The 19,018-nt window shown below is 53.2% G+C and overlaps 4 protein-coding genes across 4 annotated transcripts; 1 reads left to right on the top strand and 3 right to left on the bottom strand.

Moving 5' to 3' along the window:
- Window positions 1–931: 931 nt before the first annotated feature.
- Window positions 932–4,333, bottom strand: PG994_007847 (uncharacterized protein; the record flags this gene model as incomplete). Its single annotated transcript, XM_066859256.1, has 11 exons — window positions 932–1,351; window positions 1,405–1,865; window positions 1,925–2,174; window positions 2,266–2,807; window positions 2,860–3,039; window positions 3,092–3,400; window positions 3,451–3,588; window positions 3,662–3,683; window positions 3,743–3,831; window positions 4,139–4,144; window positions 4,207–4,333. 11 exons carry the CDS (start codon window positions 4,331–4,333, stop codon window positions 932–934), a joined length of 2,544 nt encoding a protein of 847 aa, XP_066714743.1.
- A 4,271-nt stretch (window positions 4,334–8,604) lies between these two features.
- Window positions 8,605–10,285, top strand: PG994_007846 (uncharacterized protein; the record flags this gene model as incomplete). The annotated part of the gene is made up of 3 exons (XM_066859255.1): window positions 8,605–8,823; window positions 9,390–9,776; window positions 9,830–10,285. The coding sequence occupies 3 exons, from the start codon at window positions 8,605–8,607 to the stop codon at window positions 10,283–10,285; spliced, it is 1,062 nt and encodes a 353-aa protein (XP_066714742.1).
- A 1,103-nt stretch (window positions 10,286–11,388) lies between these two features.
- Window positions 11,389–14,331, bottom strand: PG994_007845 (urease; the record flags this gene model as incomplete). Its single annotated transcript, XM_066859254.1, has 6 exons — window positions 11,389–11,709; window positions 11,862–12,032; window positions 12,094–12,754; window positions 12,835–14,027; window positions 14,085–14,171; window positions 14,311–14,331. 6 exons carry the CDS (start codon window positions 14,329–14,331, stop codon window positions 11,389–11,391), a joined length of 2,454 nt encoding a protein of 817 aa, XP_066714741.1.
- A 774-nt stretch (window positions 14,332–15,105) lies between these two features.
- On the bottom strand, window positions 15,106–17,276 carry PG994_007844 (histone acetyltransferases subunit 3-domain-containing protein; the record flags this gene model as incomplete). The annotated part of the gene is made up of 2 exons (XM_066859253.1): window positions 15,106–16,566; window positions 16,800–17,276. The coding sequence occupies 2 exons, from the start codon at window positions 17,274–17,276 to the stop codon at window positions 15,106–15,108; spliced, it is 1,938 nt and encodes a 645-aa protein (XP_066714740.1).
- Between the last annotated feature and the right edge of the window lie 1,742 nt (window positions 17,277–19,018).

Below are 19,018 nucleotides of genomic sequence, written 5' to 3'. Positions count from 1 at the left end.
TCCCGCACACAAATTCGACGATATTCCAATAGACTCGAGATGTACCGGAAGAATAAAAGGCTATGGCCCTTTCTTTTGAAGGCGGGAGATGGAAGGGGTTTTGACGCTTCTTAACGTCTCCATGCTTTACGGCCATACGAAGTCGACTACCGAGGACCCCATACGTACAGACTTAGGGGTAACTATACACCTGCATCTTAGATGGAACCTCGTCCCGCGATCTGCACATTGGCAATCGGCAAATCAACACCGTCACAGTCACTTCTTGTAACCCCAGTAAAGCCACCTGGAAGGTAGACCCCCGGAGGCGGCAAAATAGATAACCCTATTTGGAAAAAGCCGAACGCCAATATACTTCCGGCAGAAGTAGGCACATGAGATCATTGCTCAGCAACGAGTCCTTTACAGGACGACCATATCTTCTCACGATTTGGAGTCCCCGCATGCTACCAGCCTACGGCACACCCCATTGAACACATGCTATCCCCTTGAACGCTCAGCGGTATTACTGCCCCCCCCCCCCCCCCCTTGCAAATTGAACTGTACACCAGCCACAGATCGACAAGGCCGTGCAAACCGGAGCAGGGTCAATTATATCCAATCAGACAGCGTACTTTTCACATCGATCGTTAAAAAACGGCGCGCTGATCGTACCAAACTATTCCTGTGCCGTACAGTACGATCAAACCAGGGGGGGGCAGCAATTCAGCGTTTAAGGGGATATCATCACGCCTTATTAATCTGCCAGCAAGATATTATGGCTTGTACCTCTGGTATAAACTCGAAAGCACCACTACGGCACGGTGTGCTGCAACAGTCAGCCGGATCCACGACATTGTAGACTGAAGATTTTGCTAATATGGTTCTGTCATTTCAGTGTAGCATTTCCTTCTATATAACGAATGCGCGAAGTCCTTCAGACTAGTCTAGCTCAGAACATATCCGTAAAGTCATGATTGATCATGCAAGGAGCTATTGATCTTCGCTTAGTAGCGGCGATCGCTACTGTACTCATCGCGGCGTTCCTCATAGTCATCATTACGGCGCATATACGACTGGACTCTCCACCGCCATAGCCCTCGTCGTTGCGTCGGCCACCATAGCCGCCTTCGTTATCATCACGTCGGCTGCCTCCGTATCCGCCACCGTAGCCTCCGCTGGACTCCTGACGGCCGTAGGATGACTCGTTGTCACGGGACTCGCGAACGTAGCTGTTACCACCGCTGTTACCACGACCGTAGCTATCGCCACCGCCGTAGCCACTGTTGCCGCCGCCGTAGCTGTCGGCACCGCTGTAGTCCTCTCGGCGCTCGGTGCGTGTTTCCTGGCCTCCTCCGTAAGACGTTCGCTCCTCGTAGCCGTAGCCAGTGGTGTTTCCACGGCGGTCCTCGTCCTGCTCGTAACGCTGTACAACGTGGATTCGCGGCCGTCGTCGTACTCGGTGCGCGATTCAGTCGCCTGCTCGTAGCGGCCGCCGGAGTGTCCATATTCGGTTCTCGTTTCAGTGTGCGAATTGCCGTCGTCTCTCCTGGAGGAGAAAGACTCTCGGTCGTCCTTCTTGAAGTCATCACCTAGTAGGCTCTTGCCAACCGAGCTGAGGAAGCCGCCGAGGCCACCCTTACGGCTGCTGTCCTCTTCAATTTGAACAGGATGGCCTCCTTCTCCTCCTGGGAGGTTGATGCCAGTTTGTTGCTCGAGGACGTTACCGATCCCGCCAGTAATGCCTTCATAAATGGCGCCGGCAGCCGCACCCGCAATCTGATCTTCCATGGAACCACCTTCTCCGCCTTGGTGGTTCTTTTTCATGCCTAAGGGCTTGCCACAGCCATGTCCGGTGTCATGGACACCTTCCTTGTGGTTCTCGCCTAGTGTTGGGTCAGTAAATACTCCTTAGATGGAGATTGGTAGATGTATTTTGCCATACCGTTCTTGACACCCTCCCGGGAGAGCTTGCGTCGGAGATCGTCCTTGTCTCGGTTATCCATCTCATCCCACCATTGCCTGACTGAATCAAACATGATCTGGCGACCCTCGCGGACCGGGCCATTAGCCTGATCACGCTGGGCAGGATGGTGCATAACACCGTGGATGATGTTGTTGATAACCTCGTCGGGGTTTCTTCCTCGTCGTCCCAAAGTTCCATGATTTGAGGAGTTGCCCAAGCAACGACCTTGCTAGCAGTCTTTCCGGCGACCTCGTTGAGGATCTATTTAGGTGGAAGTTAGTAATTTCCCCTTTTGGTAGAGCGCGACTACCATGACTTACGTTGGAGAAGTGATCCTTGGACAGCATAGAATGTGTGGGGTCAGATGAGCGGTCGTCATCGAAAACGACATGCTGCTCGGCCTCGCTACTCTCGATGATCTCATGAGATCCGGTGCGAAGCTCGTTCTTGACCTGCTGCAATACAGGAACCACAAACGGGGCCATGATAGAGAATACCCATACAGACATCTGCTCCTCGAGTTGCTCAATGATCTTGGGCAGAATGGGAATCTTCTCAATCATTTCGCTGATGTTCTTCATCAAGTCATCGTGTAATTCGATCGCAGGCATGACCTGTTTGAAGATGTCCTGGATGTAGCGAGTGAACTCCTCAGGATCACGAGGGGAAACCTGGGCGTTTTGCATCTGTGAGTTTGCAGCATTTTCCTGGATGTTCTGCATTTCACCCTTCTTGTCACCGCCGAGGATTCCGTCCGGGATTTTGTTCAGAAGATCTTCGATGATGCTGGTGTTGCTGTTCTTGTTGTTCGTCAGGGTACCCTCGAGTTCGTCGAGCTCATTCTGAGTGAGCTTGTCGGAGACTGATCATTGCATTAGACGGTGTATTTCTGGGTAGAGACATAAAGTACGTACCTTCACCAGTAACGGAGTGCAGGAAGTCGACGCCGCCAAAAGTGCCTGTGACGCAGGGGTAGACTTCATCACGAGCTCCTTCAAGATGGATGCGCGTATCCCGTCCCACGTGGGGGAAGACATCACGCTCGCCCATCTCGATCAGAGCCAGCTCGGTGTAGTTGCTGTGGGCAAGGAAATCTGAATACCTGTAAGTTATAAACCCAAGATCACGTGGCGCAATATAACAAACCTTCCAGACAGTGCAGTCCAGTACCAAGCAGACGCAGAGCCTCGTAGATTTCGTCCTTATTGTTGCTGCGGCGGTAGCTTCTGGCCAGCTCAACAGAATCACCGAAGAGCTTCCGGACGTGTTGGGCTGAAGTCATAATTCCGGCGCGCTCATTGGCAATGTAGTTCTTCATACCAGTCTCAGGATCAATGGCCAGCTCGCGGTCTTCGTCGATCGGGCCGCGGAGACGTCTATCGTACTGCCTAGGGTCACCGGCCCCAGCACCGTAACCTTTAGGGTTGTCGATGTGATCTTCGGGTCTGTAGGTGCCTGAAATCTCGTCAGTGGCCAGTTGGTAGTTAGTTGGGAATGGTTCGCACCAAGTCTGTCGGCAGTGATTTCGAATTCCTTGCTGCCAAAGCCGAATGTCATGAAACCCAAAACACACAACAGCAGGCGAATAGCTTCGGAAGAAACAGCCTTCACAGTTCCGATATCAATCGCTTGCGAGTAGTCGCCTAAGTACCGGCAGTTAGTACTTCTTGTACAACAGTACACAAATAATCAAGACGGCCGGGTGGCAAGACGTACGCAGCCAGTTTCCGAAGTAGACCTAGAATTATGATGTTAGTGGTGTTGTATAGAGTAGGATATATTCTCAGATCGACTTACGCGTTGGACGGTGAGCTTGTCGAACTTCTTGCCGTTACCAAGGACTCTGGCCATAGCCAGGGTCAAGAGGGTATCCTCCAAATCACCATCTACACATTTTAATTAGCAATGTCCCAACGTTACACCGCTGCACAATGTCGTGTTAGAAGTTTGGAAGGAGGTAGTCTGCAGCCCTCAGAATGGGTTGGAATCAGTGCTGGCGAACACTGCTGGTCTCGCTCGTAGATTATTCGCTTAGATACGGCCACATATTGGTTTCAATTATATCTGAGGACTGGAGTGATCTCCATTTTGATCCTCACTCGAGGTAGATTCATCGTGTATGCAGTGTAGTGTATGGTAGTGATGCAGTGTTTGGACGGGTTCTCGGGCAAGCTATAGCTGTGATCAACTTACGGCGCCCTATGAAGAGTATCTGTTAGCTGCTGTACGGTCATGACATTGGGAGGCCTGCCGATACTTACAATTGACTCCTTCGACCTTGCTAATGCCAGCAATGTTACCAGCGCCGAAGGCCAGTGCTCCTGGCGTGAAAACGCACAGGATTACCACTGCCAAGACGGCGGGGTAGAAGGTTTTGGATGTGAACATCGTCGAGACCTGCCCTTCAGATGTTCAAATGTCGTATTTCTGTCGTGGTTTTCTCGAGAGTAATGGTAGGTCTTAGAGAAGAGAAATTGACCGAAATAAATCAGGCCTGAACTGGAAGAGGGGGAAGAGGCTCAAATAAGAAGGGTGAGCTGTCAAAGGTAGCGCCCTCTTCGTAATTTGGTGTGTGACGTTGGTGCCCTTGTTTCTGGGCCTCCTTGTGCCTGTCAAGTCAAGTCTGGAGGGGTCGAAGGGGAGGGGGCGGGGGTTCATCATCGTTGGACGATCCAAAAGTAGGCAGTGGCAGGGGCCCCATAGCATGAAGCTTAGCTGGAGATCGACTGAACCTCCGACCTGCCAAGACGCGATGGCATGCGCCTAATGCATTCAATTGGACCAAATCCGTCGGCAATGGGGTTGCTTGGAGTTGTGCTTGGCTTGCTGGCTTTGAACCACCCCCAATAATCAGTACACCGGTACTTTGCGTCTTGTTTTAGGTAAAGCCGAATCCCTGCAAGCTGCAAACCAACTGCCAACAGCAGGATTCCAGTCCATGCCAAGGGTCTACGAGGAGCGGAGGAGGGACGCTGAGTGAGTCGATACACGTGAGTCGGATACTCGTCGAACGAAGGAGGTAAATATATGTCGATGTATTCACAGCAAGACGACGAATAAACTTCCAACTTTTTGACTCAACCTAGACCAATCTCGCGAGCGGTTCCTGACTAATATATTGACTTCCCAGAACAAGCTTATCATGATCGCGCTTGCTGAATAGACTCAAGTTACTCGTGGTGAAGAGGGCGAGCCGGGGCCTGCCGCCCTTGTAATGGCAAGGGCCGGCTGACGCTGTATGGGATGCTTTATATGACTGATACGATGCTCGAATGTTAGTTTCTTTTGAGCTTCATGGTATGCCCTACGGGAATACAGGCAGGTATGGGGTCGGTCAAGTACACATGTGCACCATGGCTCGGTATTAGAAGAGTTTCTTTCGATGGCCAATGGCACGCAGCCAGCTCGATGAAACACCCCGCGATGACCGCCTGGGGTTCACTGCTTGTAGCCTTAATCCTACTTACTTGTGTATCGTATAGTTGACGTAATGCTTGGGGGCAGTTTGGTGAACACCCGAGTATTGTAATACCAAAACTCCAGCATGGACGGTCGTGTCTGCCTTACATGATGAATACCTACCGAACCATCTGTGTAAGTAGCAGGCTGGAATTACCAGGCAATTCTAGACAAGCAGGCAAGATAAGGACTGCTCGCTACTGTAAGTGTGCAGGCATGCGCTTCGGGTGTTAGCCGAGTGGCCTAGAGCTATCTGAACAAGCTAGATACCCGACAGGCACAGGCATAGAGGCACTTACCCGAGAGCTGTCTGCGACAACCAGTAAAGTAATCAACTTAAAGGATTATAACTTGCAATACACTACATACCTACACACTTGGATCATGCAAAATGCGTCACTGAACCAGGCATAGCAGTGTTTGGGCAGTGAATACATCAGCCAGAACCATCACACGGCTATGGAGTGAGAGCCCTCTAAAAGGGTATATTTCAGAAACCAACAACGCAGAAGGCTGAAGTGACACGTGGTGCTTGAGGTGTAAGTTACTACAAGCTGATGCGTTTTCAGAATAGTGGTCTAAGTCTACAGCATAAACAATAGTGCCTATGTAGCCTCAGAGCTTCGGGCTCGGGCGAGTACGAGTTAGTAAATGGCTCCGAGAAGGTGGACGAGCCAGTCCAGCCAGTTAGCTGACAGACGAGGGAGCTTGTCCTAGATGATCAAGCGGGAGCTGTAGGCTGTGTGTACGTAGACAACATCGTCTTATACGCCTGGCAGTCATACGGGAGAATTAAAATATGTGGATGTGTGATTCTGGGTCCTAAATGTAAGAAGGGACACTTTACAGAGTATCTGATTATCAGATAGATAGAGATACGCAGGTAAATGGTTTGTTTCTGGGGGCTTAGGTGTATGTAAGCTACTGGGCTATGAAATACGTCGGGCGCGGGTGCATCGCGCACGTTTATAACAGAGCTCGACTCATGATAGATAACATAGGGCGCTGAAGAGTTGAACGTCCATAGACAGACAGCCACAGACACACTGCAGGTGGGGAGGTATGCGATAGGGGCGACAGTCAGCTGCTACAAAGAGCCGAATTGGCAGGTACTGGAGTGCCAGTGTCCACCAGCATTAAGGCCACATACTACTACTGTAAAGCAACTGGCAAGTTAAAGGCATCAAACACGCTTACGAGATGACTGTGCTGCCCGCCAGTCCAAAGCCTGGGGGACCAAGCTAGGTGGGTGAGAAGACGAGACTGGGAGAATGGCCAGGCTGTGAACCTTGGGAAGGCTTGGGAAGGATACAGCGGGTGGCCATAAGGTCCGTCAGCGCTCCAGCTAGGACACAATCGAAATCAGCCTTTCCCAGTTTTCCTTATGGAGGACAAACATCCATAGCAAATAGGCCTGAAGTCCTGTAAAAATGGCCAGGGTCCAGCCAGACACGAAGGCCATTACGTGATGGGCCAGCTGGTGGACACGGCGGGACAGGTTTTAGCAGGTAGGGAATCGCCGCTTTAAAGCCAAGCCCCTAAAGTTGGCAAATCAGCACGACATCACTGAGAATCTAGCCAGTAGCCTTCGTCGCATGGTGGTACTTAGATGGGGCCCTGCATAAAGCTGCGACGCAATACCCACGAGAGACTTCAGTGACTTCAGTGACGGCTCGGGGCCTCTTTCAATGAGAACCTTCTAAACAGACAGCGAATTCCCAACCGCTACCGCAGGCCTCAACCGCCTCCGTTTCTCCGTGCCAAAACAGAAATCGCATGCGACAAGGTGGACAATTCGATAGCATCGTAAAAAAGACAACCAGATCTGCCAAAGAGAGGGCAATAAATCAATATATAGAAATCCGTTATTATTAAGTGACTTGCAGGCGTAAAAGCGCCAAGTACCGTCAGATGAGAAAAGTCGCGCCCCAGTCGATGCGTGCGCCCGCTGTTTTAGCCAAACGTTCTTGGGAGCCAAAATCACCCGCAGCAATTGATCTGATAGCCATCAACTCCCGGCAATATTCTGGCCTTGCCTCGTTTAGGTGTGCATTCTACGACAATTCCAACCGCCCAAGGCGGCTAAGTTCCAATGTTCGACATTTGAAAAGCTGCAATCGCATCCAGTCAATTTGCATCGGGCATGTTGTAGATAACTCATACTTATCGCTCGAGGCAAACCCGTCGTTACACACTGCAAATGTAGGACAAGAGATGTGGTTTCCAAAGTCGTGAAATCTGGCGTCGCGCAAGCAATCATCAATCTTTGCCAGTCATTCAGTACATGCTAGCCAGTTCTATACGTTTTGAGGGGTCAATAGGGTGTCGTGTGTGCGAGTGCAAGTGCAGGCTTGGGCAGAGGTCAGCGTCGCAAGCATCCCCAAATCAGTAAATGCCATTTGTACATGTAGGCCGGTCGCCTTGGTCGCTTAGTTTAATACCTCGAAGGCGAAGATCGTGCTGAGCCGGGGGTCCAGGAAGGCATTAACCCAGGTGCCTCCGTCGCAAATCACTTTCATCCCTATTTTGGTGGTAGCCAGGTAGCATGTGTAGCACGCTCGCGAGTACATAAAGTAGGCAGTAGGTGTGGGTGCCCAGTGTTGTGGGTGCAGCATGTGGGTGCAGGTGTGGGCATTTGAAGGGAAATTTTGTGCCAGGCCTCTTCAGATCACTTGGGCTTCTCACGGTCGCAGTCTCGTCAGGTCGTCTTGAGGGTTACTGATGGACTGCGTGGCCCAGAAAGATCAATTGATGGGAGATGGGCGGGTACTGGGCAGTGGGCAGTGCAGGCAGGTGTGAGTAGAAGCGGGAGCAAGTAGAAAGAAAAATTAGGTACAGCCCGTAGGTACCTGTTGACAGTAGGAACAGCAGGTCCAGTAATGTGGCAGGCACTCATTTTTCAATCAACCGATGTTGGATTGGATCGCTGATTGATGTCAATTGAAAGTGGGAGGGGTACATGGCCTAGTGTACCTCACTGATGGGAGTGATTCAGTTGACCCAGCCTTGGTCCCCTCGGTCACATAAAGCCCTGACCCCCCAACTTTCAGGTGAAAACCTGCCCGAAACTTTTCCCACTTTCTCCCCTAAATTCTCTGCCCGCAAGCAACTGGAAATCAGGCCCTATTCCTGCGAATTGAGCACCCCAAAACAACTACACTGCAAACTGACGCATTTCCCTCAAAACCAACTCAACCACAATGGCCAGGCCCCGCAAGGACCAAACCAAGGCTGTACCGGCCACGCCGGCGGCTCAGGCGCCCTTGGTGCCTCAGCAGCAGCAGCAACAGCAGCCCCCGGCGCCAGCCAATGTCCCAACTCTGATGCCCCAGCCGCCTGTCGCAATGGCGCCGCCTATGGATGCTGGCTCCAACACACTGACCATCAACCGCGCCGAGTATGAGAGAGTCCGCAACTCCGTGAGTCCATCCCTTCTAATTGTTCCCTACTGCTGCAATTCCTTCAAGCCATATTGCCCACTCCCAGGGCACCAGGCAGACAACCAGCAACTCCCCCGTCTACCTGCCTCCACGACCAATACCAGCTGTACACTGCACATTGATTGCTATCCAACCCCATCCCATCAACCACCACCATACACTGAGCATTGCATCCCACCTCGCAAGATGGCTTTGGCTACATACTTGATTTCGGATGCAATCGTTTCTCTTTTCCCGGCGGGGTCACCAAGGACCAAGCATCCTGTGTCTTGATCAGTTCGCACAATTCCCTCAAAGCAGTACTTGTACCTGTGCAAGGCTACTAAGAGTCGATGCCAGCCAGCGCGTTTTGTCCTTAATACGCGTGCTTGAAGTCGGGCTTGTTTACATGCTGGATTACCCCGCACCACTGGCCACGCAATGGTCCTGAGGAGTTATGACCCCACCTCCCACCAGGCCTCTCTTGCTTGCCCAAGTCCCCTATAACTGCACCCCATTTAAACGCCCGTAAACCGCTGTCAGGCTCGTAACTAACATGCCTCAAGGTCCATGCTCGCCTATCTACTATTCAAGAGCTACTGAGGGACTTTGCTTCCGATTACCTCCGCCAGAGTAACATGCTCCTGGGTGAACCTACGTCACTGGAAAACGTCTCAGCCCTGCAGACTCTTGCTCGTCTGGACCAAGGCGCTATAGGCTTTGCGCCCCCTGTTGGTGCTGAGGTTGCTGTTCCTCCCGCCGAGGAGAAGAAGGAACGCAAGAAGCGCCAGCATGATCCCAACGCCCCCAAGCGCCCCTTGACACCTTATTTCCTGTATATGCAAACTGCCCGTCCCATCATCGCCACAGATCTGGGAAGCGAGGCCCCCAAGGGTGCCGTTCAGGATGAGGGTCAGCGTCGCTGGGCTTCTATGAACCCTGACGAGAAGATGGTAAGTTCAAAAGAGCACTCAGTCAGATGTCATCGTGCTAACCTGGAGATCAGGCCTGGAACAATGCTTACCAGTTCAACCTGCGTCTCTACCACGCCCGTGTACACTCCTACAAGGCTGGGAACTCAGGTGCACGAGAGATGAGTGACCAGGACGCGCTTGCGTATGCCGATGCAAACCAGATCCCTCAGCCCAACGTAGGTGGCAGTGTCGAGGAGCCCGCTATCGCCAACGACCAAGATGCTATCGTGGAGCAGCTGCAGATGACTGCCCCTGTTGTGGCTCCGGCTGCTGCTGCCATCTCTGACGAAGTGGCCAAGACCCCCAAGCCTAAGGGCAGCACCCGCAAGCGCAAGAGCACTGCTGCAGACAGCGAGGATGTTGAGGCGTCGGCAGCTAAGACCGCCACGCCCGCCAGTCCTGATAAGAAGCGGAAGCGAGCGTCGAAGGTAGCAGAACCTGCGACTGAGGAACCTAAGAAGTCCGCTCGCAAGAAGAAGAACGCTTAAGCGAACTCGCTTCGGCTTTCTTGTGTTGGCACTTTCACTGTTTTCGAGGATACCCTTTTTCACATACAACGTGAGCGACTCTCGGGTATCGGTCTTCTATCTCATGAGATCACGACAGGTGGACCGAATCATGTTCACTTAAGTTGCTTAGGGTTTCATTGCCTCACTTACGGCATGTTTAAGTATATGTGTTTTCTTCGGCGGCTGCTCTTTAGTAGCCAGAAGGCTTATAGCACCAGTTGACAATGATATAGCACTGGTTGGCAATGGTTACGTCCAGGCGTTGGCGATTCGAGGGTTTCAGGGAAGGCGTCAATTGTATTTTAGCTGTATGAACCAATGAGTAAAAGATTCTTGCCCACAAACTGATATTTTGAAACATTGTGAAGTAAGATCCAGCAACACCTGTGACCAATACATCTCGGTGAAGCCCAAGTGGGAGGGTTCTGAAGCCCAGTTACGAAGATTCGTACTGGAAAGTAACATCAGGTGATTATACGTTGTATCTGAAATATGCTAAGAATACTCCACAGAGGTATGTGCCTTGGCAAGGAGAGCGAGCCTTCACAAAGTCCAGACGTGTACAGCCTTATGTAGTATCCTTGCCGTTTGTGTACATTGGCAGCTGCACTCAGGTTGGTCAGTATGCTGCCTAAGAGCTAGAGAAGCCATTATAGGTACCGTGTGCTGTTAAAAGAGGCCGAGCAGCTGATATCTAGGCTTTATGCACTTTACCCCTCAACCATTATACATGATAGGCAGTCTTCTCAACCAAACCGCCTATGAAGGATCTACGAAAGAGACAATACACAGTTGATATACATATTCAAGTGAGTGTTCAATAAACGAGTGGTGGGAATAGTTGACTGGTTATATACGTAGTAGATATGTAAACTTAACATTGCAATGAAATAATCCATCATCGCCTTATCACACGACCAACCAACGGCTCGCCCCTTTCTTTTCTCCCTACATTGTCGTTGGAAATCCGAACTGAACTGCTGCCACGACACCACACCCCCATTTCCAGGCAGTGCCTACTTACATATATACATATATGCATATTTATAAGTAACTGCCTTCTTCTCCTACTCGACCCGGCTCTAGTACACAAACCACTGCTGCGTCAGCGGCAGCGCCTCGGCGGGCTCGGCGGTGCAGACGACGCCGTCGGCCTCGACGGTGTACTTCTCCGGGTCGACGCGCATGGCGGGGCGGGCGTCGTTGAACTGCATGTCGCGCTTGCCGATGCGGCGGCAGTTGCGGACGGGCTCGACGCGGCTGCGCAGGCCGTAGCGGCCGACGGCGCCCGAGTCGATGCTCGCTTGCGAAACGAAGAGGATCTTGCTCCGGGGCACCAGGGACGCGAACATGGGGCGCGCGATGATGGGCTGGACCGTAGGGATCGAGGCGTTGGGGTCGCCCTGGGTGGTGAAACGAAGATTAGTTTGTTATATTACTATCCACTGCGCCGTATTGGGAAGGGGTAATTCTGAATGGGGAAGGAAATAAGTAGGTCCAAAGTGGGAAGCATGAAGACAAGGAAAGAAAGAAAGAAAGAAAGAAAGAAAGTTACCATCTGGGCATAAGCAATTAAGCCACTCTTGACGACGAGACTGGGCTTGGTGCCGAACCAAGCCGGATCCCACACCACGAGGTCAGCCAGCTTGCCGACTTCGACGCTGCCGAGCAGGTGCCCCATGCCCTGGGCGGCGGCGGGATTGACGGTGTACTTGCTGACGTAGCGCTTTGACGCGGAAGTTGTCGGCGCCCGTCCCCTCGTCCTCGGGCAGGGCCCCGCGCTGGACCTTGTTCTTGTGGGCCGTGTTCCATGTGCGGAGGACGACCTCGCCGCAGCGGCCCATGGCCTGGGAGTCCGAGGACATCATGCTGATGGCGCCGAGGTCGTGCAGCACGTCCTCGGCCGCGATGGTCTCGGCGCGGATGCGCGACTCGGCGAACGCGATGTCCTCGGGAATATTCTTGGACAGGTGGTGGCACACCATGAGCATGTCGAGGTGCTCGTCCAGCGTGTTGCGCGTGAAGGGCCGCGTCGGGTTCGTCGACGACGGCAGCACGTTCTCGTGCTCGACGACGCTGATGATGTCGGGCGCGTGCCCGCCCCCGGCGCCCTCGGTGTGGTATGTGTGGATCACGCGGTTCTTGAAGGCGGCGATGGTCGACTCGACGAAGCCGGACTCGTTCAGGGTGTCCGTATGGATCAGGCATTGCACGTCGAGTTCATCGCATACCGTAAGGCATGCGTCAATGGCTGCTGGCGTAGAGCCCCAATCCTCGTGAAGTTTCAAGCCACAAGCGCCTGCGATGACTTGTTCACGCAGAGCTTCAGGGGCGCTGTCGTTGCCCTTTCCGGTTATGCCGATATTGACTGGAAGTTCGTCACAAGCTTGGAGCATATCGCGCATATAGTTGGCACCCGGAGTACAAGTTGTGGCGCTCGTTCCAGCGCTAAATACAATCAGTCAATCGTCGAGTTCAAGTCGGGCCCAACGGGGAAAAGGGGAGCAGGGGTTGAGGGGCCTACATACCTTGGTCCTGTTCCCCCTCCAAGCATAGTGGTGATACCAGAAGCAATAGATTCATACGCCTGTTGAGGGCAGATGAAGTGGATGTGGCTATCCATGCCACCTGCAGTAATGATCTTGCCCTCGCCAGCAATCACATCCGTGCAGCTTCCCACAACCATGTTCTCCGTCACACCGTCCATCACGTCAGGATTGCCAGCCTTACCGATACCTACAATGATGCCGTCCTTGACCCCGATGTCTGCCTTATAGATACCGGTGTAGTCGACGATCAACGCATTCGCGACGACAAGATCCAGCGTCTCGGCATCGGACCGCCCCGTAGCCTGTCCCATGCCTTCGCGCAGGGTCTTGCCACCGCCAAACTTGCACTCGTCGCCGTGTACAGCAAGGTCCTTCTCGACCTTGATCCACAGATCCGTGCTGCCGAGCTTGACGAGATCGCCAGTGGTGGGGCCGAACATGGTCATGTAGGCGGAGCGATCCAGGGTGCAAGCCTCGATCTGCGCCGACATGTCCCCGACGGGCTCCTCGGGCGCGTGCGCGAACCCGGCCTGCTGCAGCTTGAGCACGATGTCGTCAGCGCGCGCCGGATCGACCTTGCCCGAGGCGAGGTGGTTGCCGCCGCGGATGACGCGGTGGCCCCCGATCTCGACAAGGCTCACGGTCTTGGTGTCGCCGGGCTCGAAGCGGACGCTGGTGCCGGCCGCGATGTCCAGACGAAACCCGTAGGCGCGCTTGCGGTCGAAGGCGAGCTGCGGGTTCGTCTCGACGAAGTGGTAGTGGCTGCCAACCTGGATTGGCCGGTCCCCCCGGCTCGTGACGCGGAGGCGGACGCGGCGGCGGCCCGGATTCAGCGCGATGCGGCCCTTGACGGCGACGAGGGCGCCCGGCTGCCGGGCCGCCTCGTACTCGGCGGCCGCGGCGGCCGGGAACAGGTCCGGCGACAGCAGCGGCAGGAAGGAGCCGTACAGGGCCTTGGCCAGGTCGCCGTTCTCGGTGGCGATGGGGTTGTGCACCGTCACCAGGTACGTGCCGGTGGGGAAGGTGCCCTCGACCTGGATCTCATGCAGGGTAGACGGCACCGAGGGCTGGACGTGCCGGCGGCCGAGCATGGTGGACCCGATGGTCATCAGGTCGGCCACGGTGTGCTGCCCATCGCGGATGAGCTCCTGGAGGTTGCTTGCTATAAGAGCCTAGGATGGTTGTAAGCTACGGGAAACAACCCAATTAGAAAACGGCGAATAACTTACAACAGCCTCGGAATGATTCAGCTTCACACCTCGAGCCAGGCGTTTCTGGGCGACGAAGCCCAGTTGTGAAATGACGAGCTTGTCAAGCTGTAGTTTGCCGTTACGGGATTGTTAGCTACGGAAGGGATGTGTGGAACGATAGCTGCCGCGACTTTTTATAGTCGGCACTCAGAAGGGGGGGAGGGGGTGGGTAGGTGCATAGGATACTGGGATATAGCGAACGAACCTCTTTAGGAATCAGATGCATTTTCGATTACCTCACAGCCCAACGTAGCATTGGATCGCGTGCTCTTATTTTCCGTTCTTGCTCATCGAAACAATATCTATAGAGACAAGTGTCTACATCCCATTCCCACTACAGCCGGAACTTTCATAGGACCTGACTGAGCCTATTCCCCCTTCTGCTTTGCTGCTATCATTGAATTCAGACCGCGCAAGATCCACAGGGGGGAGCTGATAGCGAGACACACTGAAGCTAAGCTTAGACGACCATAGCATTTACCCCGCGCCACTGCGCACACACATTGAGTGAATGCCATGTGCCAACCATGCATGTACTGATAACGCAACGACGGCTCATAGGGCGATCAGTACTGCTTACCTTAGGTAAGTACTCCTGCTAATGCATACCTCACTTACCGGGCCGTGGCACGACATGATACCTTGACCTACAACCGTGTTTCAAGGGATTCCAGAATGATTATGACAATAGTAGGCCAAGTCTCGCCAAGCAGAGATTCAAGCACGGTGCGCGCACATCAAGAATACGAGCATCAACCAATTCAATTCACCCAATGAACCAATGCGATTGATAGCAAAGAAGATACACAGGCAGAAATGTTCATCAGATGTATTTACTCCGTCGCGTTGGAGGCGAACCTATCTCCTCTAAACTGCAAGCAACGCCCAGTCCCAACCGCCAACGCCATCCATGGTATCATTATGTAGTCTTCTTATACAGCCGCAAACACAAATCCGTAACTTCGTCCAAGGCCAGAGTGAGTCATTGGGACCGAATGCTTTACTCTTCCTCCATCTCTTCATCCCAGGCGCGGCGTTCGGCCTTCATAAGGTCCGCCATGATAGCGGGCTTGAAGACGGTGCTGTCAGGGTCCGTCGACCGAGGGACCTTGCCCAGCGCCTCATCGTCGAAGACCGTACCAATACTATCGATCCATCGACGGCGGCGCTCCATCAGCGTCTTCGTCACGTCGCCAATGCCGGGGCGCGCCATACCCGCCGCCGCGTTCGCCGCATGGCTTCCGCCGCCGGCACCACCGGGACGCTTCGCCTTCTTGGACTTGCCCATGGTGCGTGTCCGCTTAAGATAGGCGCCCTGGACCTGAGAGTCAAGGTCTTCCAGAATGGTTTGGTACTCTTGGTGGGCCATGCGCTCCTTAACAAGCTCTGACAGCCGTGCCTTTCGCGCACCGTTGATGAGGATCTGCTCGCGGAGCCGCTCCTGCAAAAGACGTAGTCGTGCCGCCACTTCGTCGTCGTAATGACCATCGTATTCACCGTCGAAGCCGTCCTGTGGCAAGAATCCGATATGCCTCAATTCCTGCTTGATGCGCTCATCAACCTGCATGTAGTCCAGTTTTGGATGTGTAGCCTTCTTCCAAGCCTCCGTTGACGATTCTGGCATAGCGGACGCCGGAGGGATACTCTTACTTTCCTCCCCATTCACAGCCCCATTGACCTCACCGTTGGCTTCTTCTTTGATCTCGGATTCGCCATTGATTCCGTTAACCATGGGCTTGTCCTCGCTGGCTTGGACCCGGGCTTCTGGGCGCATCGCTTGGAGCAGACGAGAAAGGATGGGACCGACAGAGAGCTTATCTGTTTCAGCTACCTCATCGTCCATATTGTCGATGTTACCGCGCGGCTGATTGGGTGCCAGCTTGTCCCTGGTCTGGGAGTTCGAGTCGACAGACATGGAATTGTCCTCCTCGGCCCAGATTTCCGAGTAATGACGTTTGCCCCGTTTGGGCATGACGAAGGATTGGACGCGGTCTCCGCGCTCTCGTAGGAAGGTGAGGTCCTCTTCGGCAAACGGCCGAAAGTAGGGCTCAATGTAGGTAGAGAAGGTGGTGAAGCTGATCTGGTTCGACGGCTTGGCGCTACTAAAGTCCTTGTCCGGCGGATCGCCCGCAATCTGGTCGGCTAGGTCTGTCTCTGGGAAGACGGCGACCGAGAAGATTTCCTTCTTTTCGTCGTCGCTCATGCCGGGCTTGACATCGCGAATTTCGTAGATGGTAGGGTCGGGAAAGGTGGACGGGTCTTCGCCAAATGTTTGGGCCTGCGGTGCCTGGCGAGGGAGAGGCGCGCCTTCATCTTCCGAACTCTCCTCCTCCTCTTCCTCCTTGTCTTCTATCTTGGTCTTCTCGTCTACATCCATATCGCCGGTTTCCATCTTCTCGGCTGGTGGGGAGAGCGAAGAGCTGGCGGAATCGTTCTCTCTGGACAGCTTGCGTGGCTTTCCCTTTCCGGATGACCGCGAAGGGGTGAATTACGTTCTGGGAATGGTTTGTCAATCCAAATTCTTGTTATGATACGCAAATCGAATGCTGCAAAGAAATACAGTAGGGAATGGGTAGCATTGGGGCAACCAAAAGCACCTCAAAGTTCAGAGTGGATGAACAGGAAAAAGACGTAACCGGGCAATGGTCAAATGCAAAAACAGCAAGCCATCTGCACCCTTCACAATCAACACACCAGATACATACCTGTATTCGTCTCGCGAGGCGCCAGGCTATCGTTCGCCTTTCTCTTCTTTTTATTCGCCTTCTTGGCCGCATCCTCCTTGTGCGGCTTCTCCTCATTATTCGCCGCATCGGCGCTGTGCAACTTGATGATGGGGGCAAGCAGACGCATCCCGCGATCGAACAGCTGCCCTTGCTTCTCCGTCAGATCCGACAGCTTTCCTAGCCTATTTATCATGCCATCGAGGCTTTTAGAGTCGGGGATTACGGCATTGGATGCATCGGAGCCGGTGAAGCTCTCGACGGTGAGATCGGCAATGTACTCTAGTCGCAGCTCTACAAACTCGGTGTCGATGTACTCGACTGGCGGGATGCCGGCGCTGGCGGCGCCAGGAGGTGGACCAGCACTCGGAGTGGTATTGCGACTTCGTTGCCGGGCTATTCCAGACGCCTTCTTCCCCGTCCCTTTTTGACTGGGGGCGGGAGGCATTTTCAACTATCGCAACTAAACGTAGCGAGTGGCAGGTACTATAGAAATCGATGCCCTGGTTGTGAACGAGATGTCATGGAGGTTGATCTTGAAATGTCGTCAGCGCGCGCCGCCAATAGAATCCCATCCATGCCAATGCGGCTTGCTTGCGCGTTGCACGACACAAGCGACAGGGAACCGCTATCGGCTGTTTGCGGATTAACTGTCATTCCGGGCGTGCACGCAGGTGCAGGGTAGCAATAGCGTGGTATGGAGGCCATTGGATACGACATCCCTGCCTGCTAGTTGGGGTAAACTCGACGGCCCACCTCTCCCCGGCTTAACTTACCTTGCGTGAGACGCATCAAGTATTGTTGGTTGGGTGAGGTACGGAGTAGACAGTCGAATAGGATGGAGTTGTTAGTGAGAGTCAGGGTCAGTTTTCTATAATATAAGGTAAGTATCGATGATGTGAGAGTAATGAAATGGAATTTGGGCAGGCACAAGAAGGGAATAATGTGTCGTATGATGCTCGTTCTAATGAATGCCGTGTCGTAGCTTGCACAATACTACTTATTGTCTTATTCATCTCATGCCAGATTCGTATATTGCTGGCAATTCTCCTTCAATAACGCTACAGGACAATTAATATTACACCTACTGTTCTCTAAATCGCTCTGACCTGGAATAAAATGAGGCCTGTCTATCCAACTTTCCTTTTAAAGTTGGCAAAGTCGCCATGCTCGACAGTAGGTAAGGTTACTGGTTTAGAGGCACATCATGCGGATTCAGAGAGCTACCGACCAGAGAGAACACCGAATCGTGACAGATGCTCACTCTATTGTCGTCCGAGACAGGCGAGGTGAGCTGACGACCTGTGTACAATGATCATGGTGCTGCAACACGCGATTTACCCGAGCGAGAAAAGTAAAACCCGACTTTGTTCATTGGATAGATATCTTCGTATTGGCGTCGAAAGCGCCAGAGGCTATTACATGTATGTGGAGTATATCGAGTTCCCACGCGAGACCCCGAGGTTTCAACGTCCCAGTATGGTCAACTGGATCGGGTTCTGGCGGGATCGAATTCGTTGTCGTTGCGCGGCCCCCGAGGCCTTTGAGGGGATGTTGATGGCGATGATGTCGCTCCATTCTGCCGTTAGGCGCAAAATACTCCGTTCCGTTCCCCATCGTGGCGATCAACAAGCGAGACAGGATCCAAGGACAGGGAGTGGTCCATGTCGTGTCGGAAGAGGACGGAGGGTGTCACCGGGACTGATTAGCGCTCAACAGTTTTGAGATACATTACTCGCAAGTCTATGCATGTAAGTTGAAGCCGTTAATGTTTGTGATGTCGTCCAGCGAGCCTCATGCTTCAAGCCTCGTGTCCAGACATGCTCTTCTCATTCGTACGATGCCTCTGGGGGACCCCACATGCCTAACCGAGACAGAGGGTCCCCTAGGTGCAGAGGTGCAGATGCAAGCAATAGATGAGGACATGGCGCCAATCAACAACCGCCGTGTCTCATTCTATAATCAGTCTGTATGCACCATGGGCCAATCTCTGCCCAGTCGCATGTTGCAATATGCAGGTCGACCGATGTTGGTCACCTAATATGCATTTCCAACTCGCTGGGTAAATAACACACGGTCTTCTTCAATGGAGGTAAGAACACGATAGCCTTATGTCGGCCTTGCATAGCAGTGAGCAAGTCTTTCCAATCAGCCAGACGGGCAGTTCCTCTACCTACCCACTCTCACATG

This window comes from Apiospora phragmitis, assembly GCF_038363925.1.
Source record: "Apiospora phragmitis strain CBS 135458 chromosome Unknown utg000007l:2111988.0-4706623.0:1.0-2598199.0, whole genome shotgun sequence".
NCBI classification, from domain to species: Eukaryota; Fungi; Ascomycota; class Sordariomycetes; order Amphisphaeriales; family Apiosporaceae; genus Apiospora; species Apiospora phragmitis.
The sequence above is the reverse complement of the archived record's forward strand: the minus strand, read 5'-3'. Positions and strand labels throughout refer to the sequence as shown.